The 16,472-nt window shown below is 33.4% G+C and overlaps 1 protein-coding gene across 1 annotated transcript; it reads right to left on the minus strand.

The window, feature by feature from the left end:
- Positions 1–3,811: 3,811 nt before the first annotated feature.
- LOC128998728 (uncharacterized) lies at positions 3,812–10,554 on the minus strand. Its single transcript, XM_054425048.1, has 3 exons — positions 10,524–10,554; positions 7,251–7,930; positions 3,812–5,047 (listed from the first exon to the last, which is right to left on the minus strand). Exons 1-3 carry the CDS (start codon positions 10,524–10,526, stop codon positions 4,711–4,713), a joined length of 1,020 nt encoding a protein of 339 aa, XP_054281023.1. The 5' UTR covers positions 10,527–10,554; the 3' UTR covers positions 3,812–4,710.
- Positions 10,555–16,472: the final 5,918 nt, after the last annotated feature.

Here is a 16,472-nt window from a genome sequence, read left to right on the forward strand (position 1 = left end):
TAGTAAATAAAAAACTACTGTGGATAACAAGCGGAGACAAAGCAAACTGCTAGCGCTACATTTGTTAGCGGCAAATACACAAACCACTAGGGCAGTTGCACGGCCACCTGGCCGCGGCCTGGTAGAATTGGCAACGTCGCAAGTGGTGTTGTTTAGTGACAGACGTCCCATAAGATAACATGACAGACAGGTGACATCAGCTCATTAATTCGCACTTTATTGATTTCATTTTAAATGTATGAACATAAATTTATTAACATATTGAAAATATACATACAAAATTGAAAACCGAAACAATATGAATTAAAAATCTATATCTATACATTTTAAGCGGAGTCAATATTGTCATAGTCAAGTAAACAATCTTTCGTAAATACAAAAATACCATTAGCTGCTTACAAACAAAACAGCTGTTACAACACCACTTGCGACGTTGCCACCTCGAAGGCCGCGGCTTGGAGTTAAAGGCGGCCGTGGCAGTTGCCTCTCATCGCCGCAGAAGCGCTAGCTGTTTCGTTCTTCTGCTCAGTTGAGATAAAACATACTGTTGTAATATTAAGCAGATGTTATAATTAACATCTGATGGTTTATTGACTTTGAATTGTAAATATTTGGAAGGTTCTTGCTTTATAACTGTATCTGAATTAAATAATATACTTTGAATCAAAACTAATGAATTCTCATTAATCTATACACTGTACGGTATTAAAACATGGCGCAGTCGGTAGGACTGAACCTAATGTTTCCCTTAATGTACCTCATGAAGCTGCAATTTCCCTAAATGTGAAACCACCAGAACCTTTTACATTCAAACCCAGTGAATGGCCAAGATGGAGAAAACGTTTTGGAAGATACCATTCATTGAGTGGCCTTAAAGAAGCCAGCGGCAAAACACGTACAGGTAGATATGCTTATTTACTGCATGGGAGAAAAGGAAGAACAAATACTCGATTCATTTAAACTAAATGAATCAGATATCAACAATTACAATGTTGTTTTGAATAAGTTTGAACAGTATTTCATTCCAAAAAAGAATATAATTTTTGAAAGAGCTAAATTTTTAAAGCTTAAACAAGGATCAACAGAGTCTATAGAAGACTTTGTAACTGCTCTTCATTCTCTAGCAAAAAGTTGTGAATGGAGACAGATTGAAGAGGAAATGATTTTAATGGTCTTGATAATTGGTATGCATGACGAACCCCTTAGCGATCCTCTTCAGTTGGAAAATGACCTAAAACTTAACTTTGCTGTAAACACTATTCGGAAGTCTGAGGAACTAAAGAAGCAAAAGCATGAACTATCCCACTCTGAAGTAGACATAATCACTAAAATGAATCCTAACTTTTCCAACCATTCCCATGCAAACCAAAGTACTAATCAATTTAGTTCACAAAATGATACTTTTCCTAACAAACCCAGTAATACTAAAGCCATTCATAAAATATCAAATCTTGTTTTTGGTGTGGTTTGACTCCATCTCATCAAAAGTATATGTGCCCTGCTAGAAACCACACATGTAAACTCTGTGGTAAAGTTGGACATTTCTCAAAAGTTTGTCAATCAAAAAACGTAAACCATGTTGAAACTGACGTTTTAGATCTTTGATCCACACCTTTTGTCCTTGTTGCAACTGGGGTAAATCCCTGGTACCGTAATGCTTATCATATTGATTTTTGGAGCCAAGATCTTATTGGGTAAATACTGAAACAAACACAGTCCGCCGAAACAGATACCACTTGTTTCCGTACAAAAGCCAAACCAGTCCTGAACAATCAGCAAGTATTACTCTACTTCCTTTCTCTAAAAATAACGATCAGTCTCCGAAAACTTCTATAGACTTAAACAATGAACGGAGCTTACTCAAAACCCCTACCTCTCAAACCAACAACACTAATCAGAGTAATCAGAAAGCACCAAGACAAGTCTCTAGAAATACCAGTACACCAACTTTCAATACAAGGTTGTTTGTAAACAATAAAAATCCTTCTTATTCACAACCAAGTCTCCAATCTAATGAAGAAGTTAGAACAAGGTTTGGAAGAATAGTAAAACCTGTGAAAAGATACGAGGGCAACTAAAAGGGAGAGATGTTGTAATATTAAGCAGATGTTATAATTAACATCTGATGGTTTATTGACTTTGAATTGTACATATTTTGAAGGTTCTTGCTTTATAACTGTATCTGAATTAAATAATATACTTTGAATCAAAACTAATGAATTCTCATTAATCTATACACTGTACGGTATTAAAACACATACTTATGTAATACAAATACCTCACCGCAGCAAACCTGCAGACTATGGGAATTTCCATTTGCCTGATTAGATGTTCACTTAAATGTCTCCTTTAAAATGTCATATCTATTCCTTATTTAAAGAAATTTTAATGAGGTGATACCAGCTCCTTATTGTTAATTGAAAATTAAATATATAGGATTGAAGACCAAAACAATATAAATTGGAAACCTATTTCTGTACATCAAAAATGGAGTAAATATTTTCAAAGCCCAGTAACCAAGTTTTCGTATTTTTAAAAAAGTACACAAATGCCATTAGCTGCCTCCAAACAAAAGAGCTGTAATAACACTACTTGCCCTTGCGACTTTGCCACTTCAAATTGTGTCTTTTTAATACATACAGGGTGGCTGAAAAGGCTTCAATAGTTATGGTCAAGTTCCAAAATTGTTCCTTCAGGGGTAGTGAAGGTAGGGGTAGCTCAAAATTTTTTAAATAGCAAGTATAGTCGAGTTTGGTACTATTTTACAGGTCTTGACTAAACATAACAATTAACATAAAGAAATTAGAAATCGGACCATTAATAACAACATGGCAGCTAAAAAATTATTAAGACAACGGTTATTAAAAGTAGTTTTGAACTGCCATTTTGTTATTAATGGTCCGATTTCTATTTTATTCATGTTAATCGTTATGTTTCGGCATGACCTGTAAAATGATACCAAACATGACTATACTTGTTTTTTGAAAATTTTGAGCTAACTCCCACCCCCGCTACCCCTAAAGGCAAAATTTTCAAAACTGACCACAATTACTGTAGCCCTTCATATCCAAACAAGTTGCTGCAAACCGATTTAAAATATCTCGAATTGTTAAAAGTTAAAGGGGTTGCAAATTAATTTTCAGCCATCCTCATGGTTATTTGGATTTGAAACGTTTTAGGGCGCCATTTTGTTACTAGTGGGCCGATTTTGGTTTTCTTTATGTCAATTTTTATTTTTCGTCAAGACCTGTAAGGTGATGCCAAATTCGACTATACTTGTCATTTGAAAATTTTGAGCTACCACCCAACCCCACTACCCCTAAGGGTAAAATTTTCAAAATTAACCATAGTTTTTGTAGCCCCTCATATCTAAGAAGGTTGATGCGAAAAGATTTCAAATATGGTAAATGGTTGAAAAGTTAAGGGGAGGGGTGTAAGTTAGTTTTCAGCCACCCTGTATAATGATATATTGATATAACCTTCTAAATGTTGAAAAAATATAATTTCATTATTTTTTCAGCTGTTTAAAGTGTTAAATTATTGACTTTAAATTGTTGTCTTACATTTTTTGTTTTTATTAAAATCCACAGAATGGAACAGTATATAGTGGAACTTTTGTATTCGACTCGTCATTACATTTCACTACTTGTCCATTTGGGTTTCCCAAATTCAATTCAAACAATTTATAGCTACGTTTGTTTGTTCAAGGTTTTTAAATATTTTTTAATTACTCTATTATGAAATGGGGTGTGAAATTAATCCTTATGATACAGAATCATTTTTTTTTATTATCAAAGTAACAAGTCAAGTGAAATATAGCTTATTAATACAACAATTGTAAGGTGATGCTTAATTGTGATGTCTGTTAAGTGATGTTTGAGGTAATGTGAATGATAAGCTGTAAATAAAGCATATTTAAAACATAGTAAAAATAGATAATTCTTAAACAATAGAATGCCTCTAGATAATAGACTAAAAACAACTACAGTAAATGTAATTCTTAGGCAACCGGCATAACGTTGTCAAGTTTATTACCTTGCTGCAAAAAAATCCTCTGGCCTTCATTCAAAACGCTGGTGGTATTACAGGAGATCTCCTAGTAAACGACCTCACATTATCCGCCCTCGCTCTTAAAATATTACTTTAACCGACCTTGTTTTGGGAGTAGTTCGGTTTAATCTCCTTCCAAGAATCTCGGTATTTTTGCTAAAATACACTCTACAGGATGTTACTTAATAATAAGCTGTTTGTTGAGAGGTTATAAATGAACCGCGTCTTGTAATTAAATGTTTGCTTGTATCTTTAATTTTGACAATAGCCTCTGTACTGTATTTACTTTGATCAGGAAACCATTATATTCAAGTTGTATTTGATTCTATAATTTATTTTATCTTAGAGACAAAATAAAATATTTTCTTGTTTTTTAATAAATAACTGATGACAAAGAATTAATATAAATGCATGTATTGGCTATTTCGGGACAAAGTTGTAATAATGTGTTAGAATTCTTAGTACGGTGTAAAATGTATCTTACAATCAATCTAAAAATACTCAAGACCAAAAAACCTTTCAAGGGAATTTAATTCCATTCCTAAATTCTTGCCTACCAAACTTATCATGCAAAAAAATATGTGTATCAAATTACAATGACGTACGCTCCATTGATTTTTCAGAGGATTGCTTTTCCAGAGGAAGACTTATTTTAAGAATCTACCAGTCGCCACCAAAACCACCCCTGTTGAGCACCCGGGGCTCGAAGTACCGATGGTATGCGAGGTAACGATGGTAATCTTCTTCGCTCATGATGAGAAGCTGAAACAAGCAGCAAGGAGTGCAACGCTTGTCTTCATCCGAACTGTTTTCCAACCACTTATTTACGCAGCACTTGGCCGGGCAAACATTCATGTTCTCCAGTTTAGACAAAAAGAGACTGACATTCAATGAGAAGTCTGCTGCGGCGTCTTCAGTCTCAAAGTTAAGCGCCATCTTGGAAGAATGCTTGTTGCAAATCTCCATCACGTGGTAGGTGGTGTTCTCCCGTGTGTATCTGATAACATAAACATGTTTGAGGGGATCAAGTGACTGCTGAGGGCACAATATTCTATCCATCTATTCTCAAGATCGTCATGAGTTAGAAACACCCCTGCCACTACTTTTCTTGTTGTGTGTGTTACCACAGAAAACGTACTACAATAACCCAGAATGCCAACCGCATGGTAAAAAGCATTAAGCGTTTTGAGAGAGCTTTGCCTGTCAATCCGTAGGCAGCGCCACCAGCGTTGCTATGCTATTGCATGGCAACGCTGGTGGCGCTGCCTACAGATTGCCAGGCAAAGCTCTCTCAAAACGCTTAATGCTTTTTACCATGCGGTTGGCATTCTAGGTTATAGTAGTACGTTTTCTGTGGTCTGCTCTTTGGTGTTAGCAAGTTTCTTCCCAGTTCTCACTTAAACGTAGTTTAAACATGTACCAAACCTTAAATTGTGTATATTTGTCCAAGCAGCTAGCTAACAGTGTGTATACAGGGTGGTTCACGTTCGCGTAAGGTGTCTAAAATTGATTTTAGACAAACCGGTGGTCTTAAAACGATGCAATAAAATTTTTTCCCACTAAATCAACCCCAAAGAATAACATAAAAATATTTGTAATGTTTTTGGATAAAGGGTTTTTAAATACCAGAGGGTCACTAGTTTAAATCTTGGAAGTATCAAATACAAACATATATCATATTATAGATAATTTGAAAGCCCTATTAAAAAGAAACATTTTGTTGAAAACAGAACAAAATTATCTTTAGCCGTTTGAAAATGGCTGCCACTTTTTTTAAAAAGTTTGATTTTTACGGAATAACCTGTATTTTTCTTGGAATTGCAGATATCTTTACCCTGATTCAAATATCACATTCCTTTTGAGCTAAATATTTATTCTGGTATTAGATATTATAATATGTATTATCTCAAAAACAAATAAAAAATCTAAAAATTTGTTTTCGAAAATATTTACATAGCCAAAACTCAAAAGTTCAAATAGCATCATATGTCAAACAGCACGTCATTTTATAGGTCTTGCTATTCCAAGCAACTTTCAAATTTAAGCCATACCTATATCTCTTTTAGTTTTTGATTTATCAGCAAATAACATTCTTTCTCCATATAAACACATGTTAATTGTTAACACAGGCCATAGTAATAGGACTATTTCGCAACAATCAGACAGCTGATAAAAAAATGATGTGATATCTAAGAGAAATAATCAGGCGATCTAAGAGAAAAATCAGGCGATATCTAAGATAGTGTATTTGTTACAAAATGCTTTAATAATCTCCCACGTCATCGTTAATATTTTTTTTATAATTATAAAGAACTTGTATGGAATGATTTGTTACAAATTTAATTTATTATATGTACAGAGTGGGTCACGTAAGGTGTCTCAAATTGATTACGGGAAGGATGAAATCAAATAATTTCCCACTAAATCTACCCCAAGGAATAACGAAAAAATATTTTAACATTTTAAGCCTTGTACGTTAAGCCGTTTTTCCGTAATCAGTTTGAGACACCTTACGTGGGCCACTCCTGTATACAGTATATTATTTTTAATTTAATTTATATACATTGTTAGTTAAATTTATAGTTGATTTATCCTCATAGTTTATTTATTATTGTTACCATTGAACTTTTAATGATATTTTTGTCATCGTTGTTTTTTTTTTTATAATTGCTGTTAATTACTCAAGAGACAGTGAAGGACTCATAAAACTCCATGCTACTGATTCAAACTGACGAAACTTTACATTTTGATTTTATAAGTAACAATATTATTAGTGCAGACAAACCATTTGTGGTTTTTGCACTTTTGTAACCTATGTACAACATTGGTAATTTATTGTTTTAAATAAATTTCTTGATTGATTGAATGACACTCGGGAAAGGAAGCGTGACAGATAAGTGAATAGACCGATAACAGAAACCCTGCTATAAACCTGTAAAGTAAGTTAATTTAAAATGTTTTGGATTAAATTAAACTCTTTACAAGTGAATAATAACTGTTAAGTTATTTTGTATGTTATAGACTACTTGTTCAATGATCGTACGGGGAAATAAAATCAAATCACATTAAAAAAATCTTAAGTACTGTAGCGGGGTGATGGATACCAGAAATTTATTGTAAAAAGGTTAGTGATTAATCCAGGTTCTACTGTAGGCTACTCAAAATGAAATGCATGGATTTTTAACTTTTGCTTGACTCACCCAGACCGCCAACTGATGGTATCCTTGCACAGTAAAAGCCCTGTGGATCGTTCAGCGATGATGATCCACAACTCTGGAGTGTCGTACTCCATTGACAGGACGAGGAGTGGTACTCCCCACCACAACTCCATCCACACCTGGCTCCTGTTGCAAAGATGAACGGATGCTGCGCTCTTGCTGATCACCACTTTCAGATTCCTTCCAGAGTAAAGTTCATCAATCGTTTGTCTCTCCTCCTCAGTCACATGCTTATCAAACATCCCTTTGAAAACCAAGCATCTAGTTTCGAGCATTAAACACAATTCAGATGGCTCAAAATATTCGTCTTCAGGAACCACGGGGTCTGCGGTTGCCCCCTCTGACTGCTCCTCAGCTGATGTTGTTGGACCTTGAGCAAATTCATAGGTGACCTTAACAGCACGTTGTTTCTTCAACAGTGGGTGATGTTGAGACTCTGACAATTCCATTTCTTCATCGTCACTGAAATACTCCTCAACCGTTGAATCAGGTTCATCTGAAGCAGCTTGGCCTTTGTTATTCTTACAAGCTGATTTGGAATCTTTCCCTTTTTTATCATAGAGTTTTTTTGGAATGGCCCCTAATTTCTCAAGAGACTTTTCCTGTTGAGCCTTTTCAGTTGGCTTATTTTCTCTTTCTTCGGTTTTGTCTGGTTTTTTATCCTGAAAATAATACATTTATTGATTAGCATCTTATTGGTTGACACTTGACTAAAAAAACAATATTGTTTGAAACTAAATTTGTATAGGAGCTTTGACATCTTTGATAAGAGTAACTTAGGCTAAGAAGTCTAAATAATCTGCAAAGATATAAAGTCCAGTGGATAGCATATTAATTAGGGCCTATAGTATTCAATTATTACAAGTTGGCATAATGGCTCATGTTTAGCTGCTAGACCACCATATTCATGGGAATTAGTAGGGATTTCACAGAATGTTGATTCTATGCCATTAAAAATCAATAAATACCAAGAACTTATCAATGTTGGAAATATTAAAAGGACAAACTCTTCCTACCCCCATGATAGAAACATTTAACTAGCTCCAATTTTCTCTTAAATATTTAAAACTTTGAAATTCAACTATTCTTCTAAGCTATTACAAATCATGTAGGCATAATAATAACTTATGGAAGAAAATTGTAAAAGTCGCAATAAAGTTGCCATAAAATAATTTCAATTTAATCAAGAACATGGCTACCTAGGTTGAAAAAGGGGTGTGGGGCACTTTGACTTAACTTTTCTATGACAATTTAGTTCAAAGATTTATTTCGTTTTTTTTTTATAAGTCATTCACTCATATGCAGCCTAAGTTTTGTAACTCAGCTACACAACCATCAGAATGTAGAGAGAAAGCCACTTTTTCCCAAATGTAACACACTGAAGCTCTTAAACGAATAGCTTTAGAGCAAATATGTGAAGAGTAAAGACGTGTATAATAAAATTTACATTCAAAACCCGTTATAAAATACAATGGTTTCCATTCGAAATTTCAAAGTTAGCCACCATATTGGAAAATAGCGGCCATTTTTGAAAAAAGCGGAATTCATATTTTTTAATGTTATAAGAATATAATTAACTAGTGGCCTGTAGGGGCCATAGCCCCTAATTTAGACTACAATAAAAAACATATATAAAAAGACAAATATTCGAAATATGTTTTTAAAATTATCAATTTTATGTTACTTAAAATTAACAGTGTTTCTTGTTTTATATCTTGGTTTTCCTTCCGTTGCCCCGTTGGAGTCGTATATTAGTTGCTTCTGATGTGTCAATGAAATACAATTGTAAAATAATGATTAAATCAATAACACAACATATTAACAAATGGAAACGTGCACACAATTTGGCCTGAGCCCGGAGAACGACGAATCAGAGCTGAAATCATACAGCCAAACATTGCACATATTTTTTAGTTTAAAATTGAAGATTTGTTTTGTAATCTAACGAATTCTGTTATAGTTTCCATTTTGAGAACCAAATGTAAAGGTTAAAATTATTATTAATTATTATGGAGGCAACTCCCCATTTGGCACTGGTAAGTCAGAAATACACCCTATATCTATGAATTTGTCCCTGAATTTTAAGACAGTAAGGCCCATTTCCCGGAATCTCTTTTTGTGTAGCGAAAAGCGACGCAATAGCCATTGCACTGTTGTATTGCCTTATGTTTTTTATGAAGTTCGAATCATGTAAAAACAGTTAGTTCGTCATTTACTTGTGGTTGTGGCATGTCCATTGTGGCAACATGCGTTGAAATGTCCATTTGTAGCCTCCTCTGCGAAGTGAAATGCACCACAATGCATGCAAGCGCTTTAAGAGGACCTAGATTGTGAGAAACAACTCAACTCATTTTCCAGCGTTCTTCTAAAGACAAGCTGTAAAACAGCTTCTGGATTTCTTTCACAGTTAGGCCCTACATGACGTTCTCTTTTGCATTTCTTAGTCTGTTGAATTCCTGGACACTCTTCCACGTCTTGCAGGTCTTCCCCTACCCTGTCTAGTTACGTCACTCATTATAAAAACGGGAAAAAAATCAAACACAATTCATTTTGAAACATTATTTACCAACATTGACATTCGGAATAAATGTAAACATTGCAAATAAATAAGTAACAGCTCAACAGCTGATAGAATGCAGACGTTTTTCAGTCCCCGTGCATTTCTTATGGTGGATATTTTACGTTATATCTCGTTTTCTGGTAACTTTATGGGAATTCTGCTATTTTTCCCGAGTCCCTGGGGTCAAGACCTTTAATTTAAGACCCCTCCCACTTTTCTGTGACTTACCAGACGTCCACAATTTTCTGGTAAAAAATTTTTCTTACAGAATTATATATATAGATTTAAGTTCCCTATTAATTATTTTTATATATCTAATAGTCCTGAGATGCCAATGGTGGCACGCTTTAAGTTGTTCACCCTGTATAATAAAACTTTGAATCGAATTAATAATTTGTAAGCCAATTTTACCTATCAAGTTTTCCATGATTCCATTTTAAACTATATTTAACAAAAATCCATAAATTCGTTACATCAAGGCACGAAAGTATATATTGCCAAATGATATAGGCATATACATAAACTTATGTGTGTGTAGGTTATTAATGTAGTTACATGAAAATAAAACATGTCATTTTGTAAATAAGTTAAAGGTGAATGTAGAATATTTTAAGTTACAAATTTAAATATACTCTGTTTGATGTTTATATATGTAAATTTTGAAGTAAAACGTAATTAAAATAATAGTACATTACCATGTTGTAGTTGTGAGTGGCAAGTGATGAACTGAGACTGTCTGTTGCTGTTCAGCGCCAGGCAGAGGCAGCCAGAGCTGCGTACTCAGCATTTCTACCCTCCTCTACCTACTCCCTCACACACACTTGCACACACAATAGTAGAATATTTTCCACAATCTTGGATCGAGATTATATTCCGTTTCAGTGTGAACAATTGATAGATCATTGTTTACTTGAATTTTTCAAAATCGATTAGAAATCAATTATTTAAGTTAATCTTCCAACCTAATTTAGAGTTTTGCATGTTATTCCCTTAATAATCGACCTTTTTGAAATATCTGCAGCAAATCTTTTCATGTTAAACAAAATGGCAACACAACACAATCATTAAGACTGATTGAGAATGTAGGGAAATTGGAAATAAACGAAGTAAGAACAACATTAAAAAGAAGTCCCTATCACATGTGTATTAAAATTTACAACAGTTAACCTCAAGATTTAAAAAAATTAAGATCATAATTCCCTTAAGAAAAAATTAAAAATCAACCTGGTGGAAAAGAAAACATATAGCATAAAAGAATTCCCTGAAGAATAAAAATACAAAAAATCCTATTGACGACCACGGTTGATAGCTTCCAGTGGGACAAATCCATGTTTCAAGTATCAATTAAGTAACGCTTTCTAACAGAAACAATGCCTTATATTGATTTAAAATGAAGGGGGTGTGTTTAATTCTTTCCAAAGAATGGGTACCTATATAGCTACGTGAAAATAGCTTTAGGCCTACACGGTTTAGCAACACATTTTTACCTAACGCGGCAGTTCCGTAGCAGAGCATTAGCCTGGTAAGCCAAACTTTGATTGTTCGAGTCCGGCCTACACAAGCGTATCCCTGCTATTACAAATTACTTTCCCATAATCCCATGTGACCAGTAAGTGACGGTACTTCGCTGTTTCCATATCACAGTTCCGCGCAGATGAGTAAGCAATCAATGGCTAGTGAGTCAGAAGAAGATTCTCTCAAGATGCCACACGCTGGCGAAATGTGCATTGGGTAATATACAACTACTTTCAAGATCAGGAGCGACAAAAAAATTGCCACACCTACTTTAAATATAAGACAAAACCATTAATCTGCTGATAAAATTGGCTAGTAAATATACTAGTCCTACTTTATATAGTTATATAAACAAAATCTTTATATAAGCCTAGTATATAAAATATAGTTAAACAGTATATAAACTAGCCCACGTGGTGTGGGCCACACTATCTCAGAAGTTTCAACAGTGTGTAGCTTAATTTTAAATTTTAAAATGTTCAATTATCTATTTCTATATATAATTCAGTTTTAAAAATCTTTGTACAACTAAATCTAGAGTTCTACTGGACCGATTTTATTAATTAATGGGTCGTTGGAAAGCTTAATTCGTGTAGATTTGCAAATAATTATGAAAGTTTGTGTTTGTTATGATTTATGGTGAAAAATTAAAAAAAAACATGTCTTTCATAAGAAATACATTGAAAACTATGTTTTTCACACTTTTTATTTGGGTGAGACTTTTTGCGACCTTTTTTTAGTGTTTCCAAGAAGTGTATGGTATCAATTCGTAGAAAATTGCATTCTCTTTCAGAATATCACCTTCCACTTTAGTCGATTTCCTCACCATTTAAAAGTTATTGCAAAAAAGCTAAGCAACCTCCGAATTTATAGTAATGAGAAAATACTGAGTTAGGGATATTTTTGACTTTGTACAACTAAATCTAGACTTCTACTGGACCGATTTTGTTAATTAATGGGTCATTGGAAAGCCCAACTCATGTAGATTTGCAAATAATTATGAAAGTGTGATTTTATTAAATCTTTGTGGTAAAAAAGTAAAAATAACAAAAATACATTAAAAACTGATTTTTTCAAGTTTCTGTTTTCAAGTTTCTATTTGTAGCCAGCTTTTGGCTGCCTTTATTAAGCATTTTCAAGAAATGCATAGTAGTTATTTGTAGTACATTTTATTCTCTTTCAGAATATCACATCCACTTTGGTCGATTTCCCCTCCATTTAAAAGTTATTGGCAATAATCTAAGTGATCTCCAATTTTATAGTAGGTAGTGAGAATATACTGAATTAGATTGTATTTTTGTTAAACTTTGTACAACTAAATCTATACTTCTAGCGGACTGATTTTGTTACTTAATGGGTCATTGGAAAGCCTAATTTGTGTAGATTTGCAAATAATTATGAAAGTTTGATTTTATTACATATTTGAGGTAAAACAATAAAAATAAACAATATTACATCTAAAACGCTTTTTCCCAAGATTATATTTCCATGTTTATATTTGTAGCCAACTTTAGGCTGCCTTTATTGAGTATTTTCCAGAAATTCATAATTGTGATTTGTAGGAAATTTTATTCTCTGTTAGAATATCACCTTCCACTTTGGTCGATTTCCTCACCATTTCAAAGTTATTTTCCAGAACGTTAAGCAACCTCAAAATTTATAATGGTGAGAAAATACTGAACTAAAGATTTTGTTGTTAAACTTTGTACAATTAAATCTACAGTTCTACTGAAACGATTTTATTAATGAATAGGTCATTAGAAAGCCTAATTCGTGTAGATTTGCAAATAATTATAAAAGTTTTTTTTTAGATTTACTAGGTAAAACCTGTCAGTTCTGACAGTTCCTGTTGAGCAAGCAAGACCGTTTGACTATAAATCGATGATAAATAACTCTATTAAAAAAAAAAAAAAATGGGTTGTTCGTGATTTAAGTGTGGTTTAGGTACGTCCGATCTTAATAATCAATAATTCAAATGGAAGCTGGTTTTTCACTGAAGGTTCTTAGGTCAAAACAAATAGAATAACGTAATTAGAATTGAGTAAATTTTTCTAAAACTAAATTCCATTTCCAAGATATAATTAAATTTATGTTTTCTGATTGAGCGATAAAGTATATCTTTAACTTAACTGATTAAAACTATCAATATCTCAAGTGAAGGCCTTTGAAGTATTTTAAGACGAAGAAATAAAAAAAAACTTAAATAAAATTTGAGTTACGTATCATTGATTGAAGATAAGTACTAACACGATTATAATTGTTGTTTATTCGTGATTCAGCAGTGTGCTTTAGGTAGGATTAATCTCAATAACCATAGCTCAAATGAGAGCTGGTATTTCACTAAAGGTTTTTAGACCAAAACATATAGGGTAATGTAATTAGAACTGCTGGAATAGGCCTTCATCTTCAATTGAAGTAAAAAATAAAAAACATCCAATTTATATTTTTTCGTTGAGTAATACATTAGATAAATTAACAATGATGCTTGATGACAAATACGTGCTTGCATACCTTTATTTTAATGCCAAAATTATGAAAATCGGTCGGGTAGAAGACCTTTAACCCTACTCGGAAAAGAAAAACCAATATTTTTTATAGGTGGCAATAATTGGTTTACCAGTATGCATAATCTAAAGTCTAAACATACGAAACATGTGTTAATAATTTAACAGCTTATTGTTATATTGTTATTTAATTTATTTTTCTTTGATTAAATATCGTTGTTCACAATTTGAATTTATGTTTAAAGTGAGTTACTTATGTTGAGTATACGATTCTAATGTTATGTGCTTAATCTGTACCATTAATATTAGTGAGTAAAGTGGTGTATGGATTTCACAACCATTATTTTACTGGAGACCGTTGTATTTAACCACAACGGGCTCTGTTGCCAGTACTTTATAATTAAATAAATGATTAATTCACCTCTTACACGCTGTCAAGACCGACAGCCTTATTGTACCTTACAGTCAAAATTAAATTTTATATTTACGCTCAATTTAAAAAAAAAGAAATTATATTGGATATAACCTATAAGTCACATAATTGAAAATGGTCCTAGGTATTTTAATTATTTATAAAAGTTGAAATATTTTATTCGGGGTCCATGTAGAAAATATAAAAATCATAACGTGTGATCATTTCAAGAAGTTATTAATTAAAATAAGCAAATTTATATGATTGATGTACGGAGTACAAGACCAATGTAAAAAAAAAAAACATAAAAATACAGTTGCCAACATTACTACTGTATATAGGGAAAATTAACGAGTATATTTTTAATTCTCTAACGTAGGATATGTTGTACTGTCGTAGCCGTACTAGGGTTATTAGACGTATAAATTGTTTATACATCCAACGTCTGTTGTGTGTCGGATAATGTATGGGAAAGAGTTGAGTTTGTGTTTGAATAGTTGAAATTTTTTTCAAAATAAATTGAAATTAAACTTTTTTTAAACGTGCATGGACCTTAGGGGTGCTGTTAATTGCAAAATAACAACTATATTTTTGAATCTCATACATGAAAAAACCTACGAAACTCTTTTAGACTAACAACTTGCAGTCGTCAACCGTTCCTTCGGAGCCAAAGTATACCTCTCAATGATTGACTGATTGAGTAGATTGTTGTTATCCATCCTGTCATACTTACCATACTGTACATACTATATATATTACCCTATTATACTTATATTATACTAGCTTTGCAAATAGCTCAAGATCGCCTTCTTGAGTCAATCAACAAAAATACAGGTCGGACAACAAAATGACAAGAACTAGCACGGCTATGTTCATAAATATTACGGCTACGTTCATAAATATGTATGTGCGTCTAATCACATCTATGTTAATTCTATGTTTATCATTTTTGCACGGGTTATCTTGCTAGTGTACACGTAATACGATATACTGTATATGTGAATTTGAACGGATGATGTTTTTGGCCTCTGGGGACCAAAAAACGTAAAGGTAAATCGGTCCCGGGTCCAGGTCTTACCGCGAAACCTACGGTTATACCTTATTCCCTAAATGGGGAATTCGCTAAAACAAGAAGATGCATGTAAGTACACGGAGCATACTGTAAACATTAATAATATGTTTCGTTTAGAATAATAATGTTTTGCGTACAATCTAAATATAAAGCCACATAGCGTTGTTAATTTTGCCGAAATAGGTTGTCTGGGAGTCAAGTATGCGGCGGACGCGACATTCGGCGGCGCCACGCTGGTGCTGACATAGCTTGGACCAATTCCTGGAACTGACGCTTGCTCAGGCAACTACTGATAGCACACACACACACGTCACTCACATCCTGTGTACGTGACTGTGATAACACCACTACTTCACTCTGCACTACTCCGCATTCAAATTAGAAGCATTTATTTCATAAACTCGGTCAACATATAAAAAATATCTCTACTACTGGAAGACTTAAAAACGTAACACAGTCTCATCCTCAAAAGAGTACCTAACAATACCATACAATATCACATACCTAACAATATCAACAGTGTATTGTCATGGTACTATATAACTAACTATATGAAATAACAGTTAATATACTAACTATATTATTTAATTTGAAACGAGTGAGTTAAGTTAGTAAGCTATGTTAATAAGTATAAATTAATCGAATAGAAGTTGGTGAATTATTATATTACATCATCTATGTTATTATATACAGCTTATAGGCCAATTTTCGAACTCAGGGTAGAGTTACGAATTTCGCCTTTTAAAAAGTACCTAGTTTATATAAGCTTCGCGTAATGATTGACCTATGTCTGCACTCTGCGGTGCAGAGTGTCGGGGGCGTAGTCGACCATCGATGTTTTCCATTACTGGAGAGTACAAAAAGCAGACGAAAAACTGAAAAAAACATTGATGTTTTCGCAATGATGTAATCGGTACATCGATGGTTGATGTCGATGCTACCATCGATGGTGAACGTCGATGGTTGAAATAGGTATCGATGCTCAACCCTACCTGTACCTACTAATCGAATAGAAGTTGGGACATTATAATATATAGCACAGCTTATAGGCCAATTTTTGAACTCAGGTTAGAGTTACGAATCTCGGCCTTTTAAAGAGTAGTTTATATAAACTTCGCGTTATGGTTACTTAACAATAAGT

This window comes from Macrosteles quadrilineatus, unplaced genomic scaffold, assembly GCF_028750875.1.
Source record: "Macrosteles quadrilineatus isolate MER2022 unplaced genomic scaffold, UCM_ALF_1.0 Scaffold_7__1_contigs__length_78375512, whole genome shotgun sequence".
NCBI lineage: Eukaryota > Metazoa > Arthropoda > Insecta > Hemiptera > Cicadellidae > Macrosteles > Macrosteles quadrilineatus.